General features: G+C 40.0%; 1 protein-coding gene across 1 annotated transcript in view; it reads left to right on the top strand.

Moving 5' to 3' along the window:
- lrp1bb (low density lipoprotein receptor-related protein 1Bb) overlaps nt 1-26,454 on the top strand; it is a 414,599-nt gene that overhangs the window by 259,384 nt on the left and 128,761 nt on the right. The window contains exons 24-30 of the mRNA XM_073845088.1: nt 3,397-3,561; nt 5,073-5,317; nt 12,392-12,523; nt 12,648-12,875; nt 13,459-13,633; nt 13,780-13,874; nt 15,846-15,995. Coding sequence (XP_073701189.1) covers nt 3,397-3,561; nt 5,073-5,317; nt 12,392-12,523; nt 12,648-12,875; nt 13,459-13,633; nt 13,780-13,874; nt 15,846-15,995 — 1,190 coding nt within the window. The remainder of the gene's footprint in view (nt 1-3,396; nt 3,562-5,072; nt 5,318-12,391; nt 12,524-12,647; nt 12,876-13,458; nt 13,634-13,779; nt 13,875-15,845; nt 15,996-26,454) is intronic.

Here is a 26,454-nt window from a genome sequence, read left to right as displayed (position 1 = left end):
TATTTTTTTTTTTTTTTTTTCTTTTTTTTCTTTTTTTTTTTTTTTCTTGCCAACTAAAGGTTGTCAAATTTTTGTTTAAAAAATATAACCAAATTTTATACTTTGATTATTAATATGACAGTTATTTGACGTATTAATTCGATTTTGATTGAATTAGCGTTTTTTAACTTTATTTTTTAAAAATGTATTAAGGAAACAATTTGTTCCTCATCTTGCCAATTGAAGGTTAAACAAATATTATATAAAAAAATAAATGTGTATTTGTGTGTGTATATATTTCTTGCAATCTGATGGCTATAAAAATGTTTAAGAATGGAACCTTTTTATATTTTGATGATTAATATGCAAGTTATTTGACATATTCATTAAATTAAGATTATTTTAAAAAAAATCTTTAATTTTAATAATGTAGTAAGGAACAATGTGTTCCTCATCTTGCCAGTTGGATATTATATATTATAAAATGTAATTTTATTCAAAATTATGTGCTGACATGCATATTACCTTGCATCAAAGATTTTTGTATCACGGTTTAACTGTAACTCACTGTTAGTACAGTCTGTTTAGCATTTACAGTTTAGTATAAAATTTAAATACTAAAGAAAAAAAACTGTAAATCCTCGCAATCTGTCAAAGCACCTGATAGCAAGTTCTTAAGACTATTTTTTTCATTATAGTACAGTTATGCTTTTGATGTTAGTTTAACATACCACAGCGCACTGGCACAAATAATAGATCATTAAATTATTTTTATCATCAGTCCTTTTTGTTGATTTGTTGTTGTAGCCCTAGTTGTAGCCTGTTTTATGCAGCTTAAACATTTTGCCAAACCCTGTGAGCAACCCATAGAGGAGAAATATGGTATCTCCACAGTCCAACTAGAGCTCATATTGGTGCTCAGTTGGATGACATACTGTAAATTATTACACTGAAAGCTGAAAAAGAACAATTAGGGAAAACATTCAAAGACTGATTTCACACTCAGCAGCGTGGCACATATTAAAAAGCAGCAAATTCATTACATAGTTACTCTGAAATGCCCCATACAGCTGTGTCATAGAGAGGTGTGTTGAAAATGCATTGTAGCTCTGAAGGGATTAGCTGTCTTTGTAATTAGCAGCTCTTTTATTCATTGAAAGCCTGGTTTAATAACTGTATGCCACTGGCCAATTAATTGGCCTTCTGAAAAGGAGAAGGTTACATCCTTGTAGCAAAATTCATGTGAAGCCTTTTTGTATGCTTACCTACCATGCGCCTCAAATGTTTGGCTGACACTTTAATTGTTTTTGATGCCTGATGCAGGAGCGTGATCACATATTTCATTAGCATATGAGCTTGATGCAAGTATTTAGCATTTTATAATCCCCGTAATACCCACATTAGAATGTGCCCTTTGTTTTCATGCCACCCCTGAGAACTGTGACATCAGTTGAAAATTAACCCTCATGTTTGACATTGACTTTGCTGCCAGACAGTTTCCAGTGAACCTTACAGTATGCGTATGAAAATAATAGTTTGAAATTAATCATCTATTTTATATTTAGATTTTTAAAGCTTTTTTTATGATGTAAAGTGGCACTGTTCTCTAGGGCAGCATAAGATGCAACTCTGCACACACAACTCTCGTACACACACACAAACACACTCCACTACTCTGTTGCTCAAATGCAGCAGTTTCACAGGTTTGTGCCTGTTTTGTGCGTGCAGTGGCACCGTTGACTGTAAATTAATTCTATTCTAACTTTATTCTGAGTCAGCTCCCAGCGCTATACTTCCCAAGTCATATTTATTTGCATAGCGCTTGTCACAATACATATTGTTTCAAAGCTGTTAAGACTGGTAACATCTTTAAAGTTGAGTCACGAGTAAATAGCAAAAATGATGGAAAACATAAATAGTTCAGAGTGTTAGATGTGTTTACTGCAGTGCTGGGCAACGATACTGTGTATATTTATTATGTATTTATAATGTGACGAGTCGGCTGCCTCCCCCCTAATTATCATCACCACCCCGTCTCTTATTCGCCGCCCTTCTCCAGGCTCCCGACGGGAGTGGGTGTGTAGGGGAGAGGAGAGGCGCGAAAACATCCCGGGCTGGCGGCGTGTGATGGGGAGCACCTGAATGGAATGAAGCCTCATCACCGCCGCTGTTTAAATGCCGAGTGCGCCTCTCCTCAGGAGACCGGTCTCTTTCCCGTGCATGCACGCTGGTGTCCTCGCGGGTCCGGGAAGGGGTTAAGAGGGAACCAGCGCCGCCAAGTGACGAGCTGCCGGACCCGCGGTCCGGCCGAGGACCGCACCCGCGACGGCCGACGGGCCAGGATGCCGGGCCGTAGAATTCCCCGCAGGAAGCGCCGCAGAGGCGCAGGAGGACGAAGCCGCAGGAAGATGCCGCCGCCCCTAGCGCCCCGGTCCCAAGTGGGGAGCGCGTGCGGCCGCCGGACTCCGCCCCTTTCCTGGACCCTTCCCATTTGAACACTACCCATCCTTCACGGAACCCCAGTACTCGAGGACACCAGATCCCCTTTTTATTTGGACACTTTATTCCCCCTTTGGACACTTGTCTTTCATTTTCTGTTTAATAAAAGCCTCTCCGAGGCCTGACGCCACACCCACTGTGTCTGTCGTTCGCCCCTCCCGCCACAATAAATACACATACATGCTTGTAACTTTTTTACTGTATGTATGTGTTTTTTTATATATACATAATAAATATACACAGTACACACACACACACACACACACACACACACACACACACACATATGATATAAACCAAAAAAATATTTTGGAGGCGATTGAAGGAGTAGTTCACTTTCAGAACAAAAATTTACAGATAGCCTAATGTACTTACCCCCTTGTCATCCAAGATGGTCATGTCTTTCTTTCTTCGGTCATGAAGAAATGGTGTATTTTGAGGAAAACATTTCAGGATTTCTCTCCATATAATGGACTTCTATGGTGCCCCCGAGTTTGAACTTCCAAAATACAGTTTAAATGCAGCTTCAAAGGGCGCTAAATGATCTCAGCCGAGGAAGAAGGGTCTTATCTAGTGAAACAATCGGTTATTTACTTTTTATATACTTTTATTCTCAAACGCTCATCTTGCTTAAGTTAAGTTTAAACTCGGGGGCACCATAGAAGTCAATTATGTGGAGAGAAATCCAGAAATGTTTTACTTAAAAAACATAATTTCACTACGACTGAAGAAAGAAAGACATGAACATCTTGGATGACAAGGGGGTGAGTACATTATCTGTACATTTTTGTTCCGGAAGTGAACTACTCCTTTAATCTCTTTTAATTGTTGCCCAGCACTAGTTTGTTTAGAAGAATGTTATTTTGACTTGAAAAGTTCACACTGATGGGTTTATAACCATTTTTATTTTGTATGTAGCATTCTTTTCTGGACCGACTGGGATGCCACTTTTCCTCGGATTGAGGCAACGTCAATGAGTGGAAGTGGAAGACATGTTGTTTATAAGGACATGGAGATTGGAGCCTGGCCTAATGGACTCACGCTAGACCATCAGGAAAGGAGAATAGTGTGGACAGATGCTCGGTAGGGGAAAATAAAAATGCAAATGAAGAATGGTGCAATTTACAAGAAGCACTCAATTTAAGTGTAGTTGTTTTTGCGTAAATGTTTTATATACTAAGAATTTTTTTCACATAACAAATATGTGACCCTGGATCACAAAACCAGTCATATTTTTTAATTGAGATTTATACATATTCTGAAAGCTGAATAAATAGGTTTTCCACTGATGTATGGTATTGATATGACAATATTTGGCCGAGCTACAACTATTTGAAAATCTGGAATCTGAGGGTGCAAAAACATCAAAATATTGAGAAAATTTGTCTTTAAAGTTGTCCAAATGAAGTTTTTAGAAATGCATATTACTAATCAAAAATTAAGTTTTGATATATTAACAGTAGGAAATTTACAAAAAAATCTTCTTGGAACATGATCTTTACTTAATGATTTTTGGCATAAAAGAAACCTATACAATGCATTTTTGGCTATTGCTACAAATATAATCGTGCTACTTAAGACTGGTTTTGTGGTGCAGGGTCACATATATAGAAAAAAAATCTATATGACAACCTTAAAGGGATAGTTCACCCAAAAATTCTGTCATTAATTACTCGCCCTCATGTCGTTCCGAACCCGTAAGACCTTTGGTCATCTACGGAACACATGTAACTCTGGACCACAAAACCAGTCTTAAGTTGCTGGGGTATATTTGTAGCAATAGCCAAAAATACATTATATGGGTCAAAATTATTGATTTTTCTTTTATGCCAAAAATCATTAGGAAATTAAGTGAAGATCATGTTCCATGAAGATTTTTTTTGTAAAATTCCTACTGTAAATATATCAAAATGTAATTTTTGATTAGTAATGTGCATTGTTAAGAACTTAATTTGGACAACTTTAAAGGTGATTTTCTCAGTATTTAGATTTTTTTGCACCCTCAGATTCCAGATTTTCAAATAGATGTATCTCGGTCAAATATTGTCCTATCCTAACAAACCTTGCATCAATAGAAAGCTTATGTATTGAGCTGTCATATGATCTCAGTTTTGTAAAATGTAACCTTATGACTGGTTTTGTGGTCCAGGGTCACATATATGAAGATATTTTTGATGAAATCTGAGAGCTTGACCCTGTATAGACAGCAATGCAACTACCACATTTAGAAAAAGTAGTAAAAACATTGATAAAATTTGTCTGCAAAGAGAACTACTTTATTTCTAATTTCTTCTCTTCCGTTTTAGTCTTGTTTTCTTTGCACACAAAAAGTATTTTCGTAGCTTCATAAAACCACGGTTGAACCACTGATGTCACATGGACTATTGTAACAATGTCCTTACTACCTTTCTGGGACTTGAACGTGTCAGTTGGGTTGCTGTCTATGCAGGGTCAGAAAGCTGTTGGATTTCATCAAAAATATAATAAAGTGTTTGAATCTTCAGTATTTCCCTCAGGAAGTTGTCATCATTGTAACATGATGTTGATATGAGCATGGAGTGCTATTCTCACCTCATGTTTCACTTTCCCTTCAGCTCAGATGCAATATATTCGGCCCTGTACGATGGCACGGGGGTCATCGAGATCCTCAGGGGGCACGAGTACCTGTCACACCCGTTCGCTGTATCTCTCTTTGGAGGTGGTGTGTACTGGACAGACTGGAGGACCAACACTTTAGCCAGAGCGAATAAATGGACAGGCCGCAATGTGACTGTCATCCAAAAGACAAGCGCTCAGCCATTTGATCTGGAGATATATCATCCTAGCAGACAACCTCAAGGTGAGTCTTTAATTATGTACAGCCAAACCAAAATTTATTCAGACACCTTCAACATTTCTCACATTATCACAGTTTCTTTGCTGTAGTTTAGAAAATTGTAATAAAATATGACAAGAGTTAAACTGTGTCAGAACAAATTCATCTTGATAATGTCAGATAACTGATAGAAAGGTATGTAATGGATTACAGTCAACCAAAAAATTATTCAGACAGCTGTTAATTTTGTTCAGTCTGTGATGTAAAAAGGTCGCATTAGCAATTACAGAAAACAAAACTCTTAAGCAAAACATGGTCAGGTCAAAAGTGTTTGTATTATTTTTGGTCCTAAATTTTTACCAGTTTTACTGGTAGTTCACTGTATGGAGAATTTTTGGGTATAGGGGTGAGCGGGGCACAACCTAATGCGGGGTTAACTGTAACACACGTGGTTTAAATATTTCCACACATGCTAGCATAACCAAATTTACGGCGTTTACTAGTTGCCATAGCAACACTATGCAGAGAAAAAAGTGCGCCAAAATTCAGAAGCATTTTGAAGATATCGCTGAATATTTATTTTACCATAGTAAAAGTACATTTCTGGCTGAAGTAAACTTTTCATTTCAGTTTTTAGAATTAATTTAAAATGAGACAAATCTGTTATTATTTTAATCTCCAATTTGTTATTTATTAGTTTAGATAGTTTATTAATGCTTTGCAAACCAGCAGAAGACACTAACCTGTTTTAAACTCCAGTCGCGCAGATGGGGAACGTTGTAACACTGTGTGACAATATGCCCCGCTGTTATTAAACTACGCTATTCTATGACATTAGCGATGCAATTTACACTATTTACTTCTACGGATTTTGAATAAGAAACCACAAGAAACAAGAGAATAAAGGCTGACAATCAATGTTTAATGTTCAGAAGTTATTATTTCAAGAAATGTAAAGTATTTTGGCTGGTTTATGTGTGTCGTGTTCTATGAGAGCTGTGTGTGGAGGGAGGGGAGTGTTTTTCTGAATGTCTAAATGTGTTTCATTTATTTGTCCACCTTGTTTTGAACTACTGTACAGCTGTGTGTTGCGATCAGGGCCGTTCAAAGCATTGTTGCGATGTGTCCATTGTCAAACTCCAAAATTAGATAATTTTTTTTTTTTTTTTAAACGTCATTACTTCATTTGAAAAAGTTAACACATGTATTTTACTGACAAAATATTTTAGTTCGTTGTGTATTTTTTTTAATTCGATCAGATAACATTTTAAGCTGTCATATGGTCGTGTTACAACGTGCCCCTCAGATGTTACAATGTACCCCACCTACGGGGCATGTTGTCACGTTTCACTTCCTTTCTTTTGAGGTAAATAACGAAAAAACGTATACACTGTAAATATGAAACAAAGCGATGTATTACTACTAGACAAGTGTGAAAATAATGTGGATAAAAATTGTACTCTGAACCCCAAATGGATTTACATAAACCGCGAAATTCAAAAAGTGTTAGGTCGTGCCCCGCTCTCCCCTAATATGTCCCAGTTTACTTTAATTTGCAATCCTCACTTATATAAATGCTGCACACACTAGTCAAATAAATCTAAAATTATATCTGGTATATACATAATGTAAGTTTTGCTTTATTTACCCACCATGTTGGGTTTATTTCTTCAATTTTTCTGATATGGACCTAAGGGGAAAAAATGAATATGTTGTGAATATATGTTGTGCTGTCGACAACAGGGTCACAGAAAAAAGAATGATAAAATCACTCAAAATCCAAAAATAATTACACTGTCAAATACTGAAGTATCATGCTGAGTGTTTTGCTTGAACTAGCTAGACTAACACAACCTTGTTGCCATAGTGACAACTTTTGTTTATTATATGTATAACAAGCATGACAGTTTTCTTGAAAATAATTGCTGGAGGTGTCTTGGCATGAAATCCGGAGAGAAAATCTTTACTGAAAAATCTCACCCTTACTGATCATAATCCAAATGTTCTGTCAGAGTGTTTATACCTCTTATTTGACGCTTCCGTTTCCTGTTAGCGTTTGCACTCTGTGAGCTCATTTTGCATGCAAACCACACACAGCAAGCTTAGCAGTTTTCACGTTGACCTAACATGCTTAGCTGCACGGTATTGAAAAAAAATAAAAAAAATAATATGATCTGCCTATGTTCGGTTTTAGACTAGAAGACCTAGAATTTTCCTGCATGCTCTGTGGGGCAAGGATTCATTTGAGCCGAATCCCGCTGATCGTTCATTTCTTCTGCCAATCTGGAAGCCCAAACGGCTCTGTTTGAGAGCAGCAGAATAATTGAAAAAGGGGGTCATGCAGAGCGTAAGCAGGCCTGACGTGGACTCAAGATGTGCTCTTTCCTCAACCCAAATTAATTTTAATTGTTTTGTGGTACAGTGTCACACAGGGTTTTGTAGCCAGCAAGGGCGGCAGATTATCTTCTGTTAAACAGACAGTGGCCACTTGCGTCTTTGAAGGAAATGGAAAAAATCTCATGCAAAGATGACTTTTATTAGCATTTTCTGATTAATAGACACAGATTATGATTTTTGTTTATGTGGGTTTTTGAATTCAGATGTATTTTTGTTTGCATTTAGATGATAAATTATCTGTTATTATGATTTATTCATTTGATTTAGTGCCATTTAGTGCTGTTTAGTTTTAGTCACATTTTATTCATCTGAATTGTTTTAGTTTTAGTCTAGTTTTAGTTGACTAAATATAAGATTTTAGTCGACTAAATCTACAGTAGATTTAGTCGGCTAAAATCTAATGGGTTTAAAAACAGTGTAATGCATTTATTAAGCATTTCTTTAAAATTCCCAAACTCATTGAATAGGCTTGATATTAAGGCTTTATCATGATTGACAGATTTAACTTCTGTGCCAGGCAACGTGCGTTTATATTAAAATTAAATGAAACCATTTCTCATACAGAAACAAGAACGTGGTCTTCTTTTCAATGAAATACTAATGGTTATATAGGCTTATGCATTCTTTATAACAACTTGTTTACAACATTCTTCATTCTTTCATGCAGACATATTTATTCATATAAATAAATTTAGATTAATCTTTATAAGGGCGACTGAAGTGATTCAGTCAAGAGCAGTGAGTAATTTTCTGTCTTTCTTTTGTTGCTTGATTAACATTAATTCAAAAGACAATAGCAACTATATTAGGCTGCTGTTCCTTTAAAACCGAATGCACGGATGCAATGTACTGATGCACTCCCAACTGTTTACGTTTACCTAAGACATAACCAAGCGTGTTTACGTTTTTGTGTATTTCTCCGTTCATGAGATGCAAGATAACTTACTCTTGCGCTGTTTGAGAGGCGCTGCTTCGCTGTCTGGGTGTTTTTTGCGTTGTCAAATTTATCCATATGTCTTCTCTTACTCCCAGATATTGGCATTGTTGAACGTTTTATGAGACGTGCAGCAAATGTATGCCAGTTTATGTCTCGCCGGATAGATCAATAGGCTATGATACAGTTCAAATGTGCGCATCTAACCTCCTAACCACGCAGCAGATTCGTTCTAAATAAATCTCTTCCTAATTGGTTCCTGACTAACATTTTCATCTCGTTTTTAATCGTTGACGAAAATGTCAATAGATTTTCAGCATAGTTTTTGTCATTCAATGCATAGTTTTCGGTTCGTTAACGTCTTGTTTTCGCACAAAATGATGACGAAAATCATTTGTCAGCAAAATTAACACTACACTGTAAAAAGTTTTCACCAGATTCAACTTAAAAACCTAAGTTCAGCAGCTGCCTTAAGTTTTTAAGTTAAATCAGCGTAAAACTACAAGTTATTTTAACTTAGTACAATAAAAATTAGTTGATATAACTTGTGAGTTTAAATGACTTAAGTTGATTTAACTTAAAATCTTAAGGCAGCTGCTAAACTTAAGTTTTTAAGTTGAAACTGGTGAAAACTTTTTACAGTGTAGATTAAATGCTTACATGATCCATTTTCCTTTACTTTTACTTATCTATAATTTATAAAAATTGCATTGTTCTGAGAAAAACCTAGTTTTATAGTTTTATAATTTTTATTTTATTATTATTTTTATTTATTCTTATTTATTTTATCATTCTCTCCACAAAAATATTATATAATAAGAAGAAATGTTTCTTAAGCACCAAATCAGCATGTTAGAATGATTTCTTAAGAATCATGTGACACTAAAGACTGAAGTAATGGCTGCTGAAATTCAGGTTGCTTTCACAGGAATACAGTACATTTTAAAATATATTAAAACAAATTTATTCAAAAGAAAACACTTTTTTTTTCTGTAATTATGACATGACCTGTTTTTACTCATCTCTGATTTATAAAAAAAAATAGCATTTTGTAGTTTGTGAAACAGAATTTATTGCAATTGCCAAGTGTGCCAGGTGTCCAGATGTCCAAAAATGTAGTCTTCTGCGAGTGTTCATCAGCCGAAATAATCTGATTTGCATCCTTTCAACCAGCCCAAAACTGTAGGGAGCCCTGCCAAAACAGCTCATGTGTCCTGCCACAGCACCGGCAGCCGGGTGGCTGTTTTACACCGATAAGTGTCAACAAATTGTGCTGGGTTGCCAGAGAAGCCAATAAGTATGGCTAATCCAATTTTAAAGAGCCCATGGGAAGGTCTGGCTATTAAAGGTGTCCAAAATCTGGGCTCTGGCCCCTTACAGTCCATGGCAATTGTGTTTATGTTCGTCCCCTGCAGTTCTGGCAGAAGAGTGGCGGACCTTAGAAGGTCCGTAGGGATTGAGAAGGGGCTACGCTAACTAGCCTAATGGAGCTAAGGCTTTAGCCGTTAACCAGCACATTGTAAATGCATTATGTGTGGTAAAAGGACTGAGGGGTGAGTTTCAAGAGATCGACACCAGTTTGGAGGACTCCCATTTTTAGTGCCTGTGTGGCCTGCAGTGTTGTAAGCACTTTTCCAGCACATTGCTGACAGGCAAACCACTTCAAAATTACTATTGGAGTTTGCAGACGGGGTGTATCTTTCCCCGCTCAGACAAAGCTGATCCAGTGAAAACACAAATGATACTCCACAGCCACTTTATAAATACAAATTTTAAGGTAAAGTCAGATTGATGTAGGGATTTATGAAATTTGTGGCTGATTTATGACATTGAAAAATCAGTACATCCAAATCAAGTGTTTCTATCATGAGTCAAGTGCACTCGCGCTGTTTATACAGTATTTATTCAAACTGCCATTTTTCCCCCGCAGACCAGCGGAATGTATAATTAATTCTATGGGATTCCAGCCTATAATTTAGTCACTTGAAATTATTTGTTATTCTCACTTGCAAAAATATGCTTGCTACATAAGTGAAATGGGTTCAACATCGCAAAGAAATAATGGGCCTATATTCAAACTCCCACTGGATCAATTATTTACAAGATGCAACTGCTTGTGGAGTTAATTGCATGTAGTTGCTCCGGGTTCGTGGAAGGGTTAAAGCCTCTTGACAACAGGCGGTAGTCTTGTGTAATGGCAGAAGAAAATGGCAGCACGATATAAATAAACAAGTTCTGAGAAAATATTTTAGATAGGTACAGTACACCAGTGATTCTCAACTCCAGTCCTCGAGGCCCACTGCTCTGCACATTTTGTATGTCTCCTTCATTTAACACACCTGATTCAGATAATCAGCTCGTTAGGAGAAAGATCCATGAACTTAACTGAGTGTGTCAGATTCAGAAACATACAAAATGTGCAGAGCAGTGGGCCCCGAGGACTGGAGTTGAGAATCACTGCAGTACACTACTGTTCAAATGATTGGGTCAGTATGATTTGTTTTTTTTGTTTTTGTTTTTTTATGTGGGTGTGTTTTTTTAAATAAATTAATACTTTTCTTAAGCAAGGATACATTCAGTTTATCAAAAGTGACAGTAAAGAAATTTAAAAGAGATTTCTATTTCTGTTCTTTTGAACTTTCTATTTGTTAAATAATCCTGAAAAAATGTATCATGACTTCCACAAACATATTAAAGGATAAGTTCACTTCCAGAATAAAAAAAATCCTGATAATTTCCTCACTCCCATGTCATCCAAGATGACCCTGCACCACAAAACCAGTCATAAGGGATTTTAAATTGAGACATATAGATCATCTGAAAGGAAAGCTGAATAAATAAACTTCCCATTGAGGTATTGTTTGTTAGGACAATATTTGGTCGAGATACAACTATTTGAAAATCTGGAATCTGGGGGTGCCAAAAAAAAAAAAAAATCCAGATATTGAGAAAATTGCCTTTAAAGTTGTCCAAATAAAGTTTTTAGCAATGCATATTACTAAACAAAAAATAAGTTTTCACATATTTATAGTGAGGAATTTTCAAAATATCTTTATGGAACATCTTTACTTAATATCCTAATGATTTTCGGCATAAACGAAAAATATACCCACACTACTTAAGACTGGTTTTGTGGTCCAGGGTTATATATGTAAATATATATAACCAGCCTTAAATATAAATGACAGTCTATTACAAACTAGATGATTATACTATATGATGACAGCAATTTCGCTCATCCTCATCTCAACTTTTAAATAGATCCTTTCAAGGAAGATCTTTACCATCAGGGCAATCTATGAAAGACCTGCTGGTTAATTGACTATCCGCATCAGTGGCCTTTTGACCGTTTTCTGTCTGCTCAACATTACTTTCTGTTGAAACATAGTAGTCTCATACAAAAGATCTAAATGTGCTGTGGTTTCAAGAGGTTCACTGTGGGCAGAAGACATGAGCAGTCAGCCCTGTTCATTCAACTTCAGCTCTTCTCTTTATCCTGGAGTTAAGAGAAATGCTTTCTTAGTGGCATTGCAATCTTTCATTTTGCAAACATTTTAATGTTTCTCTCTTTAAATTTTAAATCTCATCCTTACCTCATCAAGAAAACTAATTCTTTGGTTTTAATGTACAGGTTTTTCTGTTTCATTGTTTTGCACCTTCTTTTCAAGAGCTGCTCTCCTTAAACAATTCATAGTATGTGATATTGATTTTCTCCTTGGTGTGTTTTCTTTTCGTGGTTTACATGTGTGTCACCCTGGGTTTTTCAGCCTCAAACCCATGTGAAGGAAACGATGGAAGAGGCTCTTGCTCCCACCTTTGTCTCATTGATTACAACCGCACGGCATCTTGTTCATGTCCTCATCTTATGAAGCTTTCTCTCAACAATCGCTCTTGTGTGGGTGAGTATGCAGCTCTGAATAACATCCCACACAACAAACAAAACATGCACACAAAAGTATGGATTGGTTTGAGCTTTCTAGACAAAGTATTGACTTATATGTTTTGTTTTGGCACGCGCATCAGCCCTGAAGAAGTTCTTGTTGTATGTGAGGCGGTCTGAGATCCGTGGAGTGGATATCGATAATCCGTACATGAACGTCATGACGGCTTTGACGGTTCCTGACATCGATGATGTCACTGTGGTGGATTACGACGCTCTTGAGGAAAGGATATACTGGGCGGACGTTAAGACACAAACAATAAAACGTGCCTTTATCAACGGAACAGGCCTTCAGACTGTCATTTCTGGAGGTGAGGCGAGAGTCCAGGTTAAAGTGTTTTTCATGTGTCTTTTCACATTTGGTGTGGTGTAAGACTTTTCTCAGTAAACACCACCTAAGTGACAGTTATTACATTTCTGTGCTGTTAATAAGTTTTATTGGTTTTTTTGTCCCACTTTGCTGCCACATTGTAGGTTTGAGCTGAAGTACTGTTTTATTTTGCTGACACTCAGCCTTAAATTGTTTTTTTCAATTATGAGAAGACTGTGTTCACAGGCAGCCGGCATTAAAAAATGACGGTTGAAGGAGTGTGCGGCAGAACATAAATAATATCTTACGTGATAGGAGAGCTTGTTTGTGAAGTTCTCCGGGGATTGCTTCTCCAAACTGCGTTAAGAAAAGAGAAGTGCGAAATGAAGACTGATGTAGATTTTCGAAAGTGCTGTTATAAAGAATGGCGTATTTCTTAAACCTTCTCAAACTGATCAGCATGCCAACAACGTACCTTCGCACACAAGACATTTTATTACAACATGCACAGAAGGGTTGCAGCCACCCATGAGGCTTGTTGCGATGCGCACCTCTGTGCTAATGGCTATCTCTGGTACGTGCAGATATTCAAAACTGCCGAGGGCTGGCAGTAGATTGGCTCTCGAGGAACATGTACTGGCTGAGCTCAGAGAACGAGGAGACGCAGATCAATGTTGCCCGACTAGACGGCTCTCTAAAAACCTCAGTTATCCATGGGATTGACAAACCAAAGTGTCTGACTGTGCACCCAGCCAAAGGGTAAGCAGCCCACATGGACACATTGGATGCATGATTAAGTTAGATTTGTCTTTGCTTATTAATTTATTCATAATTTCTTTTGTCCTGTCAACCTTTAATAGAATGACTCAAATTTCTCCTAACATTTACTTTGTTTCGTTGTCTAGAAAAATCTACTGGACTGATGGAAATACAATAAATGTGGCCAATATGGATGGAAGCAACAGGAAGGTTCTTCATCAAAATCAGAGAGAACCAGTTGGTACGTTTGGTCTAGTTTATCATGGTGGCCAAAATTATTAGAACACTAGTATATTCACCAGCTAAAAATGGTTTTAAGACAGTTATTTTGCTGTAGGGTTTCAGTAGGAAACATCAGTTTACATTTCCAAACATTCATTTTGCCATTAATTGTAATAATCCAGTAAGATTTTTGTTTGCACAGGGAGTCTGACAACAGCCAGTGCTCCACACAGAGATCTGATCTCATTATCATCCAGTCTGTCTGGACTGACATGAAGAAACAGAACAAACTGAAACAGACTAAATCCAGAAGAACTGTGGCAATGTCTCCAAGATGCTTCAAGAAACCTACCTGCAAAGCTACCTAAAAAGCTAGCTTTAAAAAGCTGGTTTAAACGCAAAGGATGGTCACACCAAATTAATTTATTGAATGACAATATGTGACAATAACAATATTTTTGACTGCAGCCTCATTTAACAGCAATGAGGCAAAACTTTTAACAGTACTGTAGCTTTGCAGGTAGGTTTCTTGAAGCATCTCTGAGATGTTGCCACAGTTCTTCTGCATTTAGTCTGTTTCAGTTTGTTGTTTCTTTATGTCATTCCAGACAGACTGGATAATGATGGATGGTGTGGTGCACTGGCTGTTGTCAGACCTCTTGTGCAAACAAAAATCTTACTAAATTATTACAATTAATGGCAAAATGAATGTTTGGAAAGGTAAACTGATATTTCCCACTGACACACTACAGCAAAAGTTAAAAATAACTGATTTAAACCATTTTTTAGCCGGTGGAAATACTAGTGTTCTAATTTTGGCCCCCACTGTCTCTTTCTGATTCCTTTGTCAGTCTAACAATCACAGGGGTTTAAAGTACTTCATTGATATACTTCAGTCTTATTTTTAGAAAATTGTACTTTATTGAAATAGAATACTTGTACTGTAATTGAATTAGATATTCCCGAGGAGAAAATAATGGTTATTATGCTATACAATTGTCTGTAGACCTTCAAAGTACAAAAGTACATATTTTGCATGGCATCAAATCTTATTTCTATGTATAAAGAAAAATTGTTTTATATAACTTTTATATAACTTGTGAAGAGACCTCTGATTAGTCACTCCAACATAGTCTTGATCTACAGTGAAGTAATAGAAGTAATTAAATCATTTTAAATGTAACTATTGCAAACTTGAACTTGACTCTCTATAAACTGCCACTGAATTTAAACAACTTCCAGAATGTATGTTATATATATATATATATATATATATATATATATATATATATATATATATATATATATATATACATTTCCTATCCACAGCCTTACAAAGTCAGGACCCTGAGAAAATTGCTATTTAAGAGGTTGCTTTACAAAGTTTATGCACAAAAGTTACTTTAATGGCAAAATCTCCCTGGCCTTTTGATTTCATCAGCCTATTTCTAAAGCTAATAAAAAAAGTTTACTTTTAATACTCTGTGGAATTGTAGTACTTTAGACTTAATAGCTACAGTTCCCATCCTCAAGCCTAAACGAATTTCCCCTGTACTTTGTATACCCCTGTACCTGTACGTTCATTAATAAGCAAAGCACATGTGCTTTTGTTTTAACGGCAGTATTGGAGAAGATGTAGGAGAGCTGAAAGTCTGTTGTTGTTGTTTTTGGGAGTCTATCATGCACTAGCCCCTCTCAGTCAGAGCTGTCCTGGCGCACAATTGAAATATTCTTCACTTGTCACAATCAATTTTACCACTCTGTCAAACTCTCACCATTTCCACTTTTGAACAGGTTTTAGACAGTGATGAATTTTAGTGAAGTGATTTAGGGTGTCACAAAGAGGTTACACCTATATTTCAAGCTCACAGTTTCACACTCATGTTACATATGTACTGTAGTTATAGGATATGTAAGGTATATTTCAAAGTAATGCCTCCATACCAGCACTCCAAATAACAGTTTGTAACTGATTCTTGTTTTCACTCAGGACTTTCGATTGACTTTCCAGCTGGGAAGATGTATTGGATCAGTTCTGCTAATGGTACTATCAACAGGTGCAATCTGGACGGTAGTGGCTTTGAGGTTATTGAAAGCATGAAGAGAGACTTAACTAAAGCCACGGCTCTAGCAGTCATGGGTAAGTGATAAAGCATCTAATTCCCTCTTCATTAGTCAAGCTTAGGTCAAAGGTTAACCACATTAACTGCAAGAAAATATATGCATACTGTATATGTTGATTTCATGGCATATGGCTGATATTTTTTCTGCATTTGTTTTTCTAATTACTGTTTGTGTTGGTGAATTCTTTATTAAACTGCTGTACTTTGTTGCTGTGGCAACATAAACCATAAGGAGCAAATTTATAAGAAAAAAATAAGTGAAAAGTTGTGAAAAAAATGTGTAAATTAGTCTCACGTGGCATGCCCACATACCATCTGACTATCTGGTTAGCAGCTGGTTGCTATTTTATCAGTTAACAAAGTTGCGTTTAAAAGGTACCAGGCTGCAACAATGAGTGTTTTTGTAAAATAACTGGTTAATGGATTTGCCGTTGTTTGCAAAGATTTTGCCACTGGAATTCAGAGAGATATTCTGGCACTTACGCAATTAGCAGTAATTGAACTAGATAACCAAAATCAGAATTGGATATTTGCCTTTTCCCTGTTTATTTTGTATTTGTGTGTACAGTTGAAGTCAAAATTTTACATACACCTTGCAGAATCTGCAAAATATTAATTGTTTGACAAAAATAAGAAGGATCATACAAAATGCATGTTAGTTTTTATGTAAAAGACATTTACATATAGTCTAAGACAGAAAATAATAGTTACATTTATTTAATGTACATTCATTTTACATTCACTTTTTGTTGTTGTTTAGTGATAGTTGTTTATGAGTCCCTTGTTTGTCCTGAACAGTTAAACTGCCTGCTGTTCTTCAGAAAAATCCTTCAGGTCCCACAAATTATTTGTTTTTTTAAGCATTTTTGTCTATTTGAACCCTTTCCAACAATGACTGTATGATTTTGAGATCCATCTTTTCACAGTAAGGACAACTGAGGGACTCATATGCAACTATTATAGAAGATACAAATGTTCACTGATGCTTCAGGAGTGAAAGCTTTTTGAATTTTGAAGATCAGGGCACATTGTACTTATTTTGTCTTCTGGGAAACATGTAAGTATCTTCTGTAGTTTCTGAAGGACAGTACTAAATGAAGTAAAAATAAGAAAAATGTACATATCTTCTTTCCGTTCAAAAGTTTACACCCCTGGCTGTTAATGCATCATGTTTCTTTCAGAAGCATCAGTGAGCGTTTGAACCTTCTATAATAGTTGCATATGAGTCCCCCAGTTGTCCTCAATGTGAAGAAAAAAAAAAAAACGGATCTCAAAATCATACAGTCATTGTTAAAAAGGGTTCAAATAAACAAAAAATGCTGAAAAAGCAAATAATTTGTGGGACCTGAAGGATTTTTTTGAAGAACAGCTGGCAGTTTAACTGTTCAGGACAAACAAAGGACTCATGAACAACTATCACTAAAAAAAAAACAGAGTTGTGGATAATTCAGGTAACAAGAGTATTAAAAATCAAGTGTATGTAAACTTATGAACGGGGTCATTTTTATAAATTCAATTAATATTTTCTCTTGTGGACTATATGTTAAACATCTTTTATGTGAAATACCTTTTTCAGGTCAGTACTAAATAAAAAATAACACACATTTTGTATGATCCCTCTTATTTTGATAAAATAATTAACATTTTGCAGATTCTGCAAGGTAAACTTTTGACTTCAACTGTGTTTCATACATTAAAGAGAAAAAGTCTGACCAGAATTTCAACACACATTTCAGAGATTGTTGAGACACTTTCTCAGAGTGGTCATGAACTTCTGCAGAGGCGATTACGCCATAAAGTGCCACATTCCACAACCTGTCGTTTTGGCAGTTTGGCTTCAATATAAGCTGTTTTTAGATTAACATTTTGTTTGTAGCTGTTTTGAAACTTCCAGGATGTTTTGTATAGTACAATGACCTCTTAAATGCCAAATGATCAAGGGAATTTTGGTTTCTCAGGTCATGAACCCTTTAATCAATGTGTGATTTTGGTCGAATATTTGATTTTACTATCCTTAAATGTCTGGTTAATACAAAACTGGTACATATTGGTGTCAAAATGGGCAGTACAGAATGCGTTGTGAAATATATCAAACTTTATGTCGATAGACAAGCCTGGCACTGCGAGTTTACAGCTACATTGCTTTAGAAAGGGAAAAGACAGACAACTCAAGACATTTTGTCAAAATAGATTGAACAATTTCCGTTTAGCCCTAGGAAACCCATCATGGTATGAGAATAAAGACTAAAATTTAGTTCCCTGAGGAGCGTAAACATTCATCTCAGTGTTGAGTGAAGTTTGATTGATTTAGCTTTATATAGACCAAGATAATAAAGGCTGTCTTGGAAGATATCCATTTGATTCAACGCAATTTTTAATCACACACTTTAGGCTTACTGTATGACTTAAATTACAGCTCTAACCATTGCCCAAAAGCTGTAATTCTAGGGATTATAGAGAATTCGCTCATATTGGCAGAATCAGAAGCGGCAAGAGTTGCATAACTTTTTTTTTTTTATACCCTAAAGCAAAGAAAAGCAGTAAAAGCAGTAAATGCAGCAAAGCCTCTAATTGTGCACTTTTCCTTTTTTGCATTAGACAAATCTCCTTTCTCTGTCTTGAATGTATTATGCTCTTTTGTTTTGGATTGCATCTGACATGTTTTCTCACATTACTCTCTGCCTGTCTTCGTGGGTAGAAACTTATGCCCCCAAATTATTCATTAGCATGTATTTATTTCCCTAAACCCCAGTTTTAACTGATTACACTGTCTGCATGCTGCTGAGGTATTAATCTTTGGAAAACCTCTATAGTCACGTTCTATTTTAGAGCAGCTATGATGAGCTGAAAAACAAATGCAATTTGTAAGAAGTGGTGACAGACTCTTTTAATTAAACAAAGTTTGAGTCATTATTAAATTGGGAGCAGAATGCAGGCTGCCACAAAGACTAATGGGTTACTTTCAAAGAAGTAGCACGGTACAGCAAAACAGCAAAATGATGCATTCAGTAGGTGCTTTCTATCACAATTAATAGGCCTTTGTTCCATAGAGGAAATGCTTCCATTACTACTGCAAAAACCTATGGCTCTGTTTTCTGGACAGTTATGTTTCTCATTTATAGTATGACAAACTGCCAGGGTTTTTTTTTTTTTTGGTGATTGCTTATGTTGAGACTTGCTGTGCCTCTTGGAAGGCTACAATGGGATATGAAATACTTCCAAGTTCAACAAATCAACACAGAAATTCAATGGCTGGTTGATTATTTTAGTGGAAAGTTTTCTGCTACAGCAAATTTCTGATTTTTCTAGCATGTGAAGATGGAAAACAAATTGAACCATTATGGCCCATATCCTCATTTTCAGAATAAAATGCAGCTTTAATCCACACTCTATATAAATAAATATAAATATGAATAAATATAGAAAAAAACACTACCATTCAAAAGTTTGGTGTGTGTAATTTTTTTTATGTTTTTGAAAGTCTCGTAACACTACATTTAATTGAACAGTAAAAATATTACAATTTTAAATAACTGTCAATTTTATTATAATTTAATATTTCAGCAGCCTGTACTCCAGTCTTAAGTGTCTTGCAAAAATATTTGTAAAAAATAATATTTGGTGCTCAAAAAACATTTATTTTGATCAATATTGAAAACCGTCGTGCTGCTTAATGTGTAGAAACGTCTAGGTTACGAAGGTAACCCTCGTTCCCTGAAGGAGGGAACGGAGACGTTACATATGGGAGCTCGCTTGAGAGTCCAATCATCTCTGAGCCTTATTCAAAAGGCCAATGAAAATTGGCGAGTGGCATTTGCATGCCAAGCCACTCCCCTGTACATACAGGTATATAAGATGGCAGCATGCAGCCAGTCATTCAGGTTTTTGCTGAGGAGCCGGATCGAGCCAGCGTCAGCACGACGCCAGGGTCGTGGCAGGGGATGTAATGTCTCCATTCCCTCCTTCAGGGAACGAGGGTTACCTTCGTAACCTAGACGTTCCCCTTCAGTCCTTTCACTATGACATTACATATGGGAACAGACCCTATGGAACAGGTCACGACGCTGACGCCACGTTACGCACAACCCCACATGCTGACAGGCGGAGCACATGAGATCTTTACATGTGGAAATGAGAATAATTCAATATATCCATAAAGCTTTTAGGGATACACGAGGGAAACAGCGGTCTTCTCCGCTGGAAATATTGAAAAATATAGCCACAACCTGCGGGGCGAAGGAGACCCAGGCAGGATCACAGTCAGGGACTACTCCGCATCTAGGCCTGACTGCGGGGCATGGAGGACCCAGGGTTCGCCAGAGGGAACATACTGGGAAATGGCGCACGGATCCACGTGGGAATGGCGCAGCAAGCCGACACCAGCCGTCCTCCCGCTCACCTGAAGTCTTTATGTTAAGACACGGGAGGATACAGCCTCTACGCGGAGGTTGTAGAACCTAGCGAACGTATTAGGTGTCGCCCAGCCGGCAGCTCTACAGATATCTGCTAGTGAGGCGCCATGAGCCAACGCATAGGATGAGGCAACACTCCTAGTGGAGTGGGCACGAACACCTAAGGGGCATGGCTCTCCCTGATATAAATAAGACAGGGAGATGGCTTCCACCACCCAATGGGCCAACCTCTGTTTGGAGACAGCATTCCCTTTCTGCTGACCTCCGAAGCAGACAAAGAGCTGCTCGGTGCGTCTGAAGTGCCGAGTACGGTCTACGTATATGCGCAGAGCACGAACAGGGCACAGCAGCGCAGAAGCTGGGTCTGCCTCCTCTGGGGGCAGAGCTTGCAGGTTCACCACCTGCCGCGGAAGGGCGTGGTGGGAACCTTGGGCACATAACCGGGCCGGGGTCTCAGGATGACGTGAGAATCTCCAGGCCTGAACTCAAGGCATGTTTCGCTGACAGAGAAGGCTTGTAGGTCCCCCCTACCCTCTTGATGGAGGCCAGTGCAGTCAGGAATTTCAGCTCAACTGACACAAGTGGCTCGAATGGGGCTTCCCGTAGGCCGCGGAGGGCGACGGAGAGATCCCAAGAGGGTATGAGGTGCGGTCTGGGAGGATTAATCCTTCTCGCACCTCGCAGGAACCTCACGATGAGTTGGTGCTTACCCAGGGATGTTCCATCCACTGCATCGTGATACGCTGCAATGGCAGCAACGTACACTTTGACAGTCGAAGGGGACAGCCTGCGCTCCAACTTCTCTTGCAGGAAGGAAAGCACTACTGCAATTGTGCATCTCTGTGGGTCCTCTCCTCGAGAGAAACACCAGTCAACTAACAGACCCCACCTCAGTGCATAAGCCTGCCTCGTAGAGGGAGCTCGGGACTGAGTGATGGTATTTATCACGGCCTAAGGAAGGCCGGCGAGGTCTGACTCGTCCCGTCCAGGAGCCAGACGTGCAGGTTCCACAGGTCGGGGCACGGGTGCCAAATTGTGCCCATCCCCTGAGAAAGAAGGTTCTTCCTCAAGGGGATCTTCCAGGGAGGGGCTGCCGCGAGGGAAATGAGTTCTGGAAACCAGGTCCGGGTGAGCCAGTGTGGCGCAACCAGCAAGACCTTCTCCTCGTCCTCCCTGATCTTGCACAGGGTCTGTGCAAGGAAGCTCACTGGGGGAAAGGCGTACTTAAGCCCCGGAGGCCAGCTGTGTGCCAGCGTGTCTCTGCCGAGGGAAGCCTCGGTCAGGGAGTAAAAGAGCTGGCAGTGGGAGGATTCGGGGGAGGCGAACAGATCTATCTGAGCCTGGCCGAAATGACTCCAAATCAGCTGGACTGTCTCGGGGTGGAGTCGCTATTCTCCAGGGTGGGTGGACTGCCGTGAGAGCTGATCCGCTGCACGGTTGAGTTCCCCTGGTATGTGAATGGCATGTAGGGATTTCAGCCACGTTTGACTCCAGAGGAGCAGACGGCGGGCGAGTTGTGACATGCGAGGAGAGCGGATATACGCCACAGTCGCAGTGCTGTCGGTACGAACAAGCACGTGCTTCTGGCGCAACGTCGATCAGAAGCGACGAAGGGCCAGAAGCACAGCCAACAACTCGAGGCAATTGATGTGCCACTGCAGTCGAGGTCCTGTCCAGGAGCCCGATGCTGCTTGCCCGATGCACACAGCAACCCAACCCGTGGTGGAGGCATCCGTGTAAACCACGACATGCCTGGACACCTGTCCAAGGGGCACTCCGGCCCGTAGGAAGACAGGGTCTGACCACGGGCTGAACAGGCGGCAACACTGCGGGGAAACGCCAATCCGAAGTGTGCCACGGTGCCATGCCCGTCTCGGGACTCGGTCGTGTAACCAGCGCTGAAGTGGTCTCATATGAAGCAAGCCCAGCGGCGTGACCGCGGCTGCAGCTGCCATATGCCCCAGGAGCCTCTGAAATGTTTTGAGAGGAACCGCTGTCTTGTGTCTGAATAAGTCCAGACACTTCAGCACTGACTGCGCGCGCTCGTTTGTGAGGCGGGCTGTCATGTTGACCGAGTCCAGCTCCACACCGAGAAAAAAGATCCTCTGCACTGGGGAGAGTTTGCTCTTTTCTCGGTTGACCTGAAGGCCCAGATGGCTGAGGTGCCGAAGCACAAGGTCCCTCTGTTCGCACAACAGATCTCGCGAGTGAGCTACGAGGAGCCAGTCGTAGAGATAGTTGAGGATGCGAAAGCCTGACTGCCAAAGAGGGGTCAGGGCTGCCTCCGTGACCTTCGTAAAGACGCCGGGGGAGAGGGACAGGCCAAATGGAAGCACTTTGTACTGATACGCTCAATCTTCGAAGGCCAACCGAAGAAAGGGTCTGTGACGAGGAAGGATCGAGACGTGAAAGTACGCGTCTTTCAGGTCGATGGCTGCAAACCAATCCTGGGGACGGATGCATGTTAACATGCTTCGTCATGAGCATCTTGAACGGCAGCCTGATAAGGGACCGATTCAGGGCTCTGAGATCCAGGATGGGTCTTAACCCACCGCTCTTTTTGGGCACGATGAAGTAGAGACTGTAGAACCCTGACTTCATCTCGGCTGGAGGGACAGGCTCGATCGCATCCTTTGCCAGTAGGACTGCGACCTCTGCACGCAGGACAGCGGCATGTGTGTCCGAATGGACAGTAGTGAACAGGACACCCTGTACCTGGGCGGACGCCTGGTGAACTGAATCGCATAGCCGAGACGTACCGTCCGTATCAACCACCACGAGGGGCTGGGAAGCTGAATCCAGGCTCCCAGCCGAGTCGCCAGGGTTGACCGACGTGACCACGGTGGGGCAGCCTGGGGGGGGGAAGGGGAAGGGGACTGAACCCACAAGGATGAACGTCCTGGAGAAAAGTCAGACTGCCATAAGCAGCGCTTACCTTCTTCCCTGGTTCCCGCGCTGGCGATATGAGGCTCCGAATCCGGTTCCGAGGAGTGTAAGTGCTGCTCGAAAGGGGAGCTCGGGGCCGGAGCCCCAGAGGTGAGGAAAATTGCTCTTTTGGTGAAATTGTGGGTACCGCCGACCCGTGGGTCGACGGCGGTATTTGAATACACAGTGGCTCCCGGCCCTCCACCGGGAGCGGGGGCGTTGATGTCATCGTCCCCCGAAGAGCAATCTCCATCACCTCTGGGTTGCCCGCATCAGGGACGCTTCGCAGATCTTTTGCGAGTGTTCTTGGCCGGTCCCTGAGGCGCGGGTGGCACCACTCTCCCGCGGCCAGCTCTGCGCCGGGCCCCCAGCCTGGCATCATGGGTCTCAGCGGGTGTGAGAGCTGGTTTCTTGGGGGCCGCGGGAGGGCGCCCTCGGCGACGAGCAGGCGGAGGCTGGGCCACCGGCGGCGGGACGGTAGCTTTGCGGCGGGGCAGGATGTGTTTGATGGCCTCCGTCTGCTTCTGGACTGCCGAGAACTGCTGGGCAAAGTCCTCGACAGTGTCGCCGAATAGGCCGCTCTGGGAGATGGGAGCGTCGAGAAAGCAAGCTTTGTCGGCATCTGCCATCTGCACCAGATTGAGCCATAGGTGTCGCTCCTGGACCACAACCGTGGACATCACCTGACCAAGAGACCGTGCCGTGACCTTCGTCGCCCAGAGGAACAGCGACCACAGCGGGGCGCTGGCTGGCCGAGATGTCCGCTTCACCCTCAGACTCTCCCTCTGATGCTGCGACAGACATCTCCTCCTCCTGTGGAGCGCCAAAGGAGGCGCTCAGCCCCGGCGTGCGGGGAAGCGTACTGCTCTGGTAGCTCGACGGGATCACGCTGAGGTGCAGAAGGTCGCAGGGTTTGGGAAGCCGGCGGCACGTTCTGCACGGTGACTCGTAAGTCCCCCTCGTGTCTTAACGACCTGCCGCGGGACGACGAGGGGAGACGTCTTGCAAAGGAGCGGCGGCTTTTCAGCGTAACCATGGTCATGCGTTCGCAATGAACGCACAAACCATCCGTGAACGCTGCCTCAGCATGTTCTCGGCCCAGACATGTGAGGCAGTGTTCATGACCGTCCAGAGAGGTGAGGAAACTGCCACACCCAGAAGCACACGGCCGGAAAACCATTCTGAAAAGAACGTTTTTACACAGCCGTGAGAAATTACTCTTTTAGTCCCGGTCTGCCCAGGGAGGAACCGCGGCACCACTGTGCATTCAGAGGGGGCTCGCTCGCTGGAGAGCAGGGTGCTTTGTTTATGGCCGTGAAAACGGCCATCCGCAGGATTCCCGCTGACAGCTGCCAAACACTCTTTTAGAAGCTCTTTTAGATAGGCAGCACGCCAGCGGGGAAGAGTGAGTAGAGCAGGAACGTATATATATATATATATTTTTTGTTTTGTTTTGTTTTATAGGCTCGAGCAGAGAGGCTCCGAAGCAAAAATCTGAATGACTGGCTGCATGCCGCCATCTTATATACTCGTATGTACGGGGGAGTGGCTTGGCATGCAAATGCCACTTGCCGATTTTCATTGGCCTTTTGAAGAAGGCTCAGAGATGATTGGACTCTCAAGCGAGTTCCCATATGTAACGTCGTAGTGAAACGACTGAAGGGGAACTGTTTTTTTTTTAGACTACTTTGATAAAAAAAAATTCAAAAGAACAGCATTTATTTGAATTTTTTTATTTGAGATTCATTTTGTGACAATGTAAAGACATTACTCTTACTTTTAATGCTAGGTAATGTGTGTTTGAGTACATGTACACCAGTGGCTTCTGAAAACATCACTGGCAAAGTCGTCTTTTTTTTTTTTTATGTTAATGTAAATTCATGTCCCAGATCCCTGCTTTAGAAACTCAGTGGGCTCAGGGGAGGTGAGAGAGACATGGACTCCTGTTGTAACTCTACCTGCAGTACCTCGACAGTTTTACTTTAGAAAAAATTGTGATTTATAACACTTTTAATGTCATACTTTGAAATACACCACTAGTCATAAGTTTTTAAACAATAAGATTTTTTTTTTTTTTAAAGAAGTCTCTGTTGCTCACCAAGCCTGCATTTATTTGATCCAAAGTACAGCAAAAGCAGTACAATTTTGAAATATTTTTACTATTTAAAATAACTGTTTTTGAATATATTTTAAAATGTAATTTATTCCTGATTTCAAAGCTGAATTTTTTACATCGTTACTCCAGTCACATAATCCTTCAGAAATCATTTTAATATTCTGATTTGCTTCTCAAAAAACATTTATTAGTTTCTCTGATAAATAGAAAGTTCAGAAGAACAGCATTTACCTAAAATACAAATCTTTATAACATTATAAATGTCTTTATCATCACTTTTGGTCAATTTAAAGCATTCTTGCTAAATAAAAGTAGTAAGTATTACTATAATGTATCCCCCATTTATGTATATATATATTTTTACATTTACATTTTTAATTATTTTTGCTCTATTTTGGATGAAATAAAAAACTTTTTAAAAACATTAAAAATCTTGTAGTGTATTTAGGTTGTTTCATTTTTGTACTATGATTTACACCCACACACATGCATATATATATATATATATATATATATATATACACCACGTGCCGCCAGCATTATGGATCAGTTCTACAAATTTAGTAGAAATCACACCTTTATAAAAGAAAAGACCATCTCAGAGCCTGACTGGCTAGGGGCCGATTAGATATGCATGCAGGTGGGTGGATGATCTCGCAGACCCTTGAGTTGGTGTATAAGTGGGTGGTGAGTGGAATTTCACTACGAATTCCATGTTTCCCTCTTCCTTGCTTAATATGAGCCAGTCTAACAATAATATAAAATCATTTTCTTCTCTTTATGCCTTGCAAATACGCAGCATATTTACCTTACCATGCATATAGAGTTGATTATAAAGTATAAAATATAAAGTAATCACAACCTCAATGTGAATACGAAAGAAAACAAGGCGAGGAGATGAAAGAGTCTCAGTGTGATTGATGTTATCTCTGTGATAAGTAAAGCAGACTGGAGTTTGCATGTATAGTCTTTATGATAAGACAGCTATCCCTTCCAAGCACACAAAACGCTGCTTTTCTTTCA

Source organism: Garra rufa, chromosome 8 (assembly GCF_049309525.1).
Source record: "Garra rufa chromosome 8, GarRuf1.0, whole genome shotgun sequence".
Lineage (NCBI taxonomy): Eukaryota > Metazoa > Chordata > Actinopteri > Cypriniformes > Cyprinidae > Garra > Garra rufa.
This window is presented reverse-complemented; position numbering and strand designations above follow the sequence as displayed.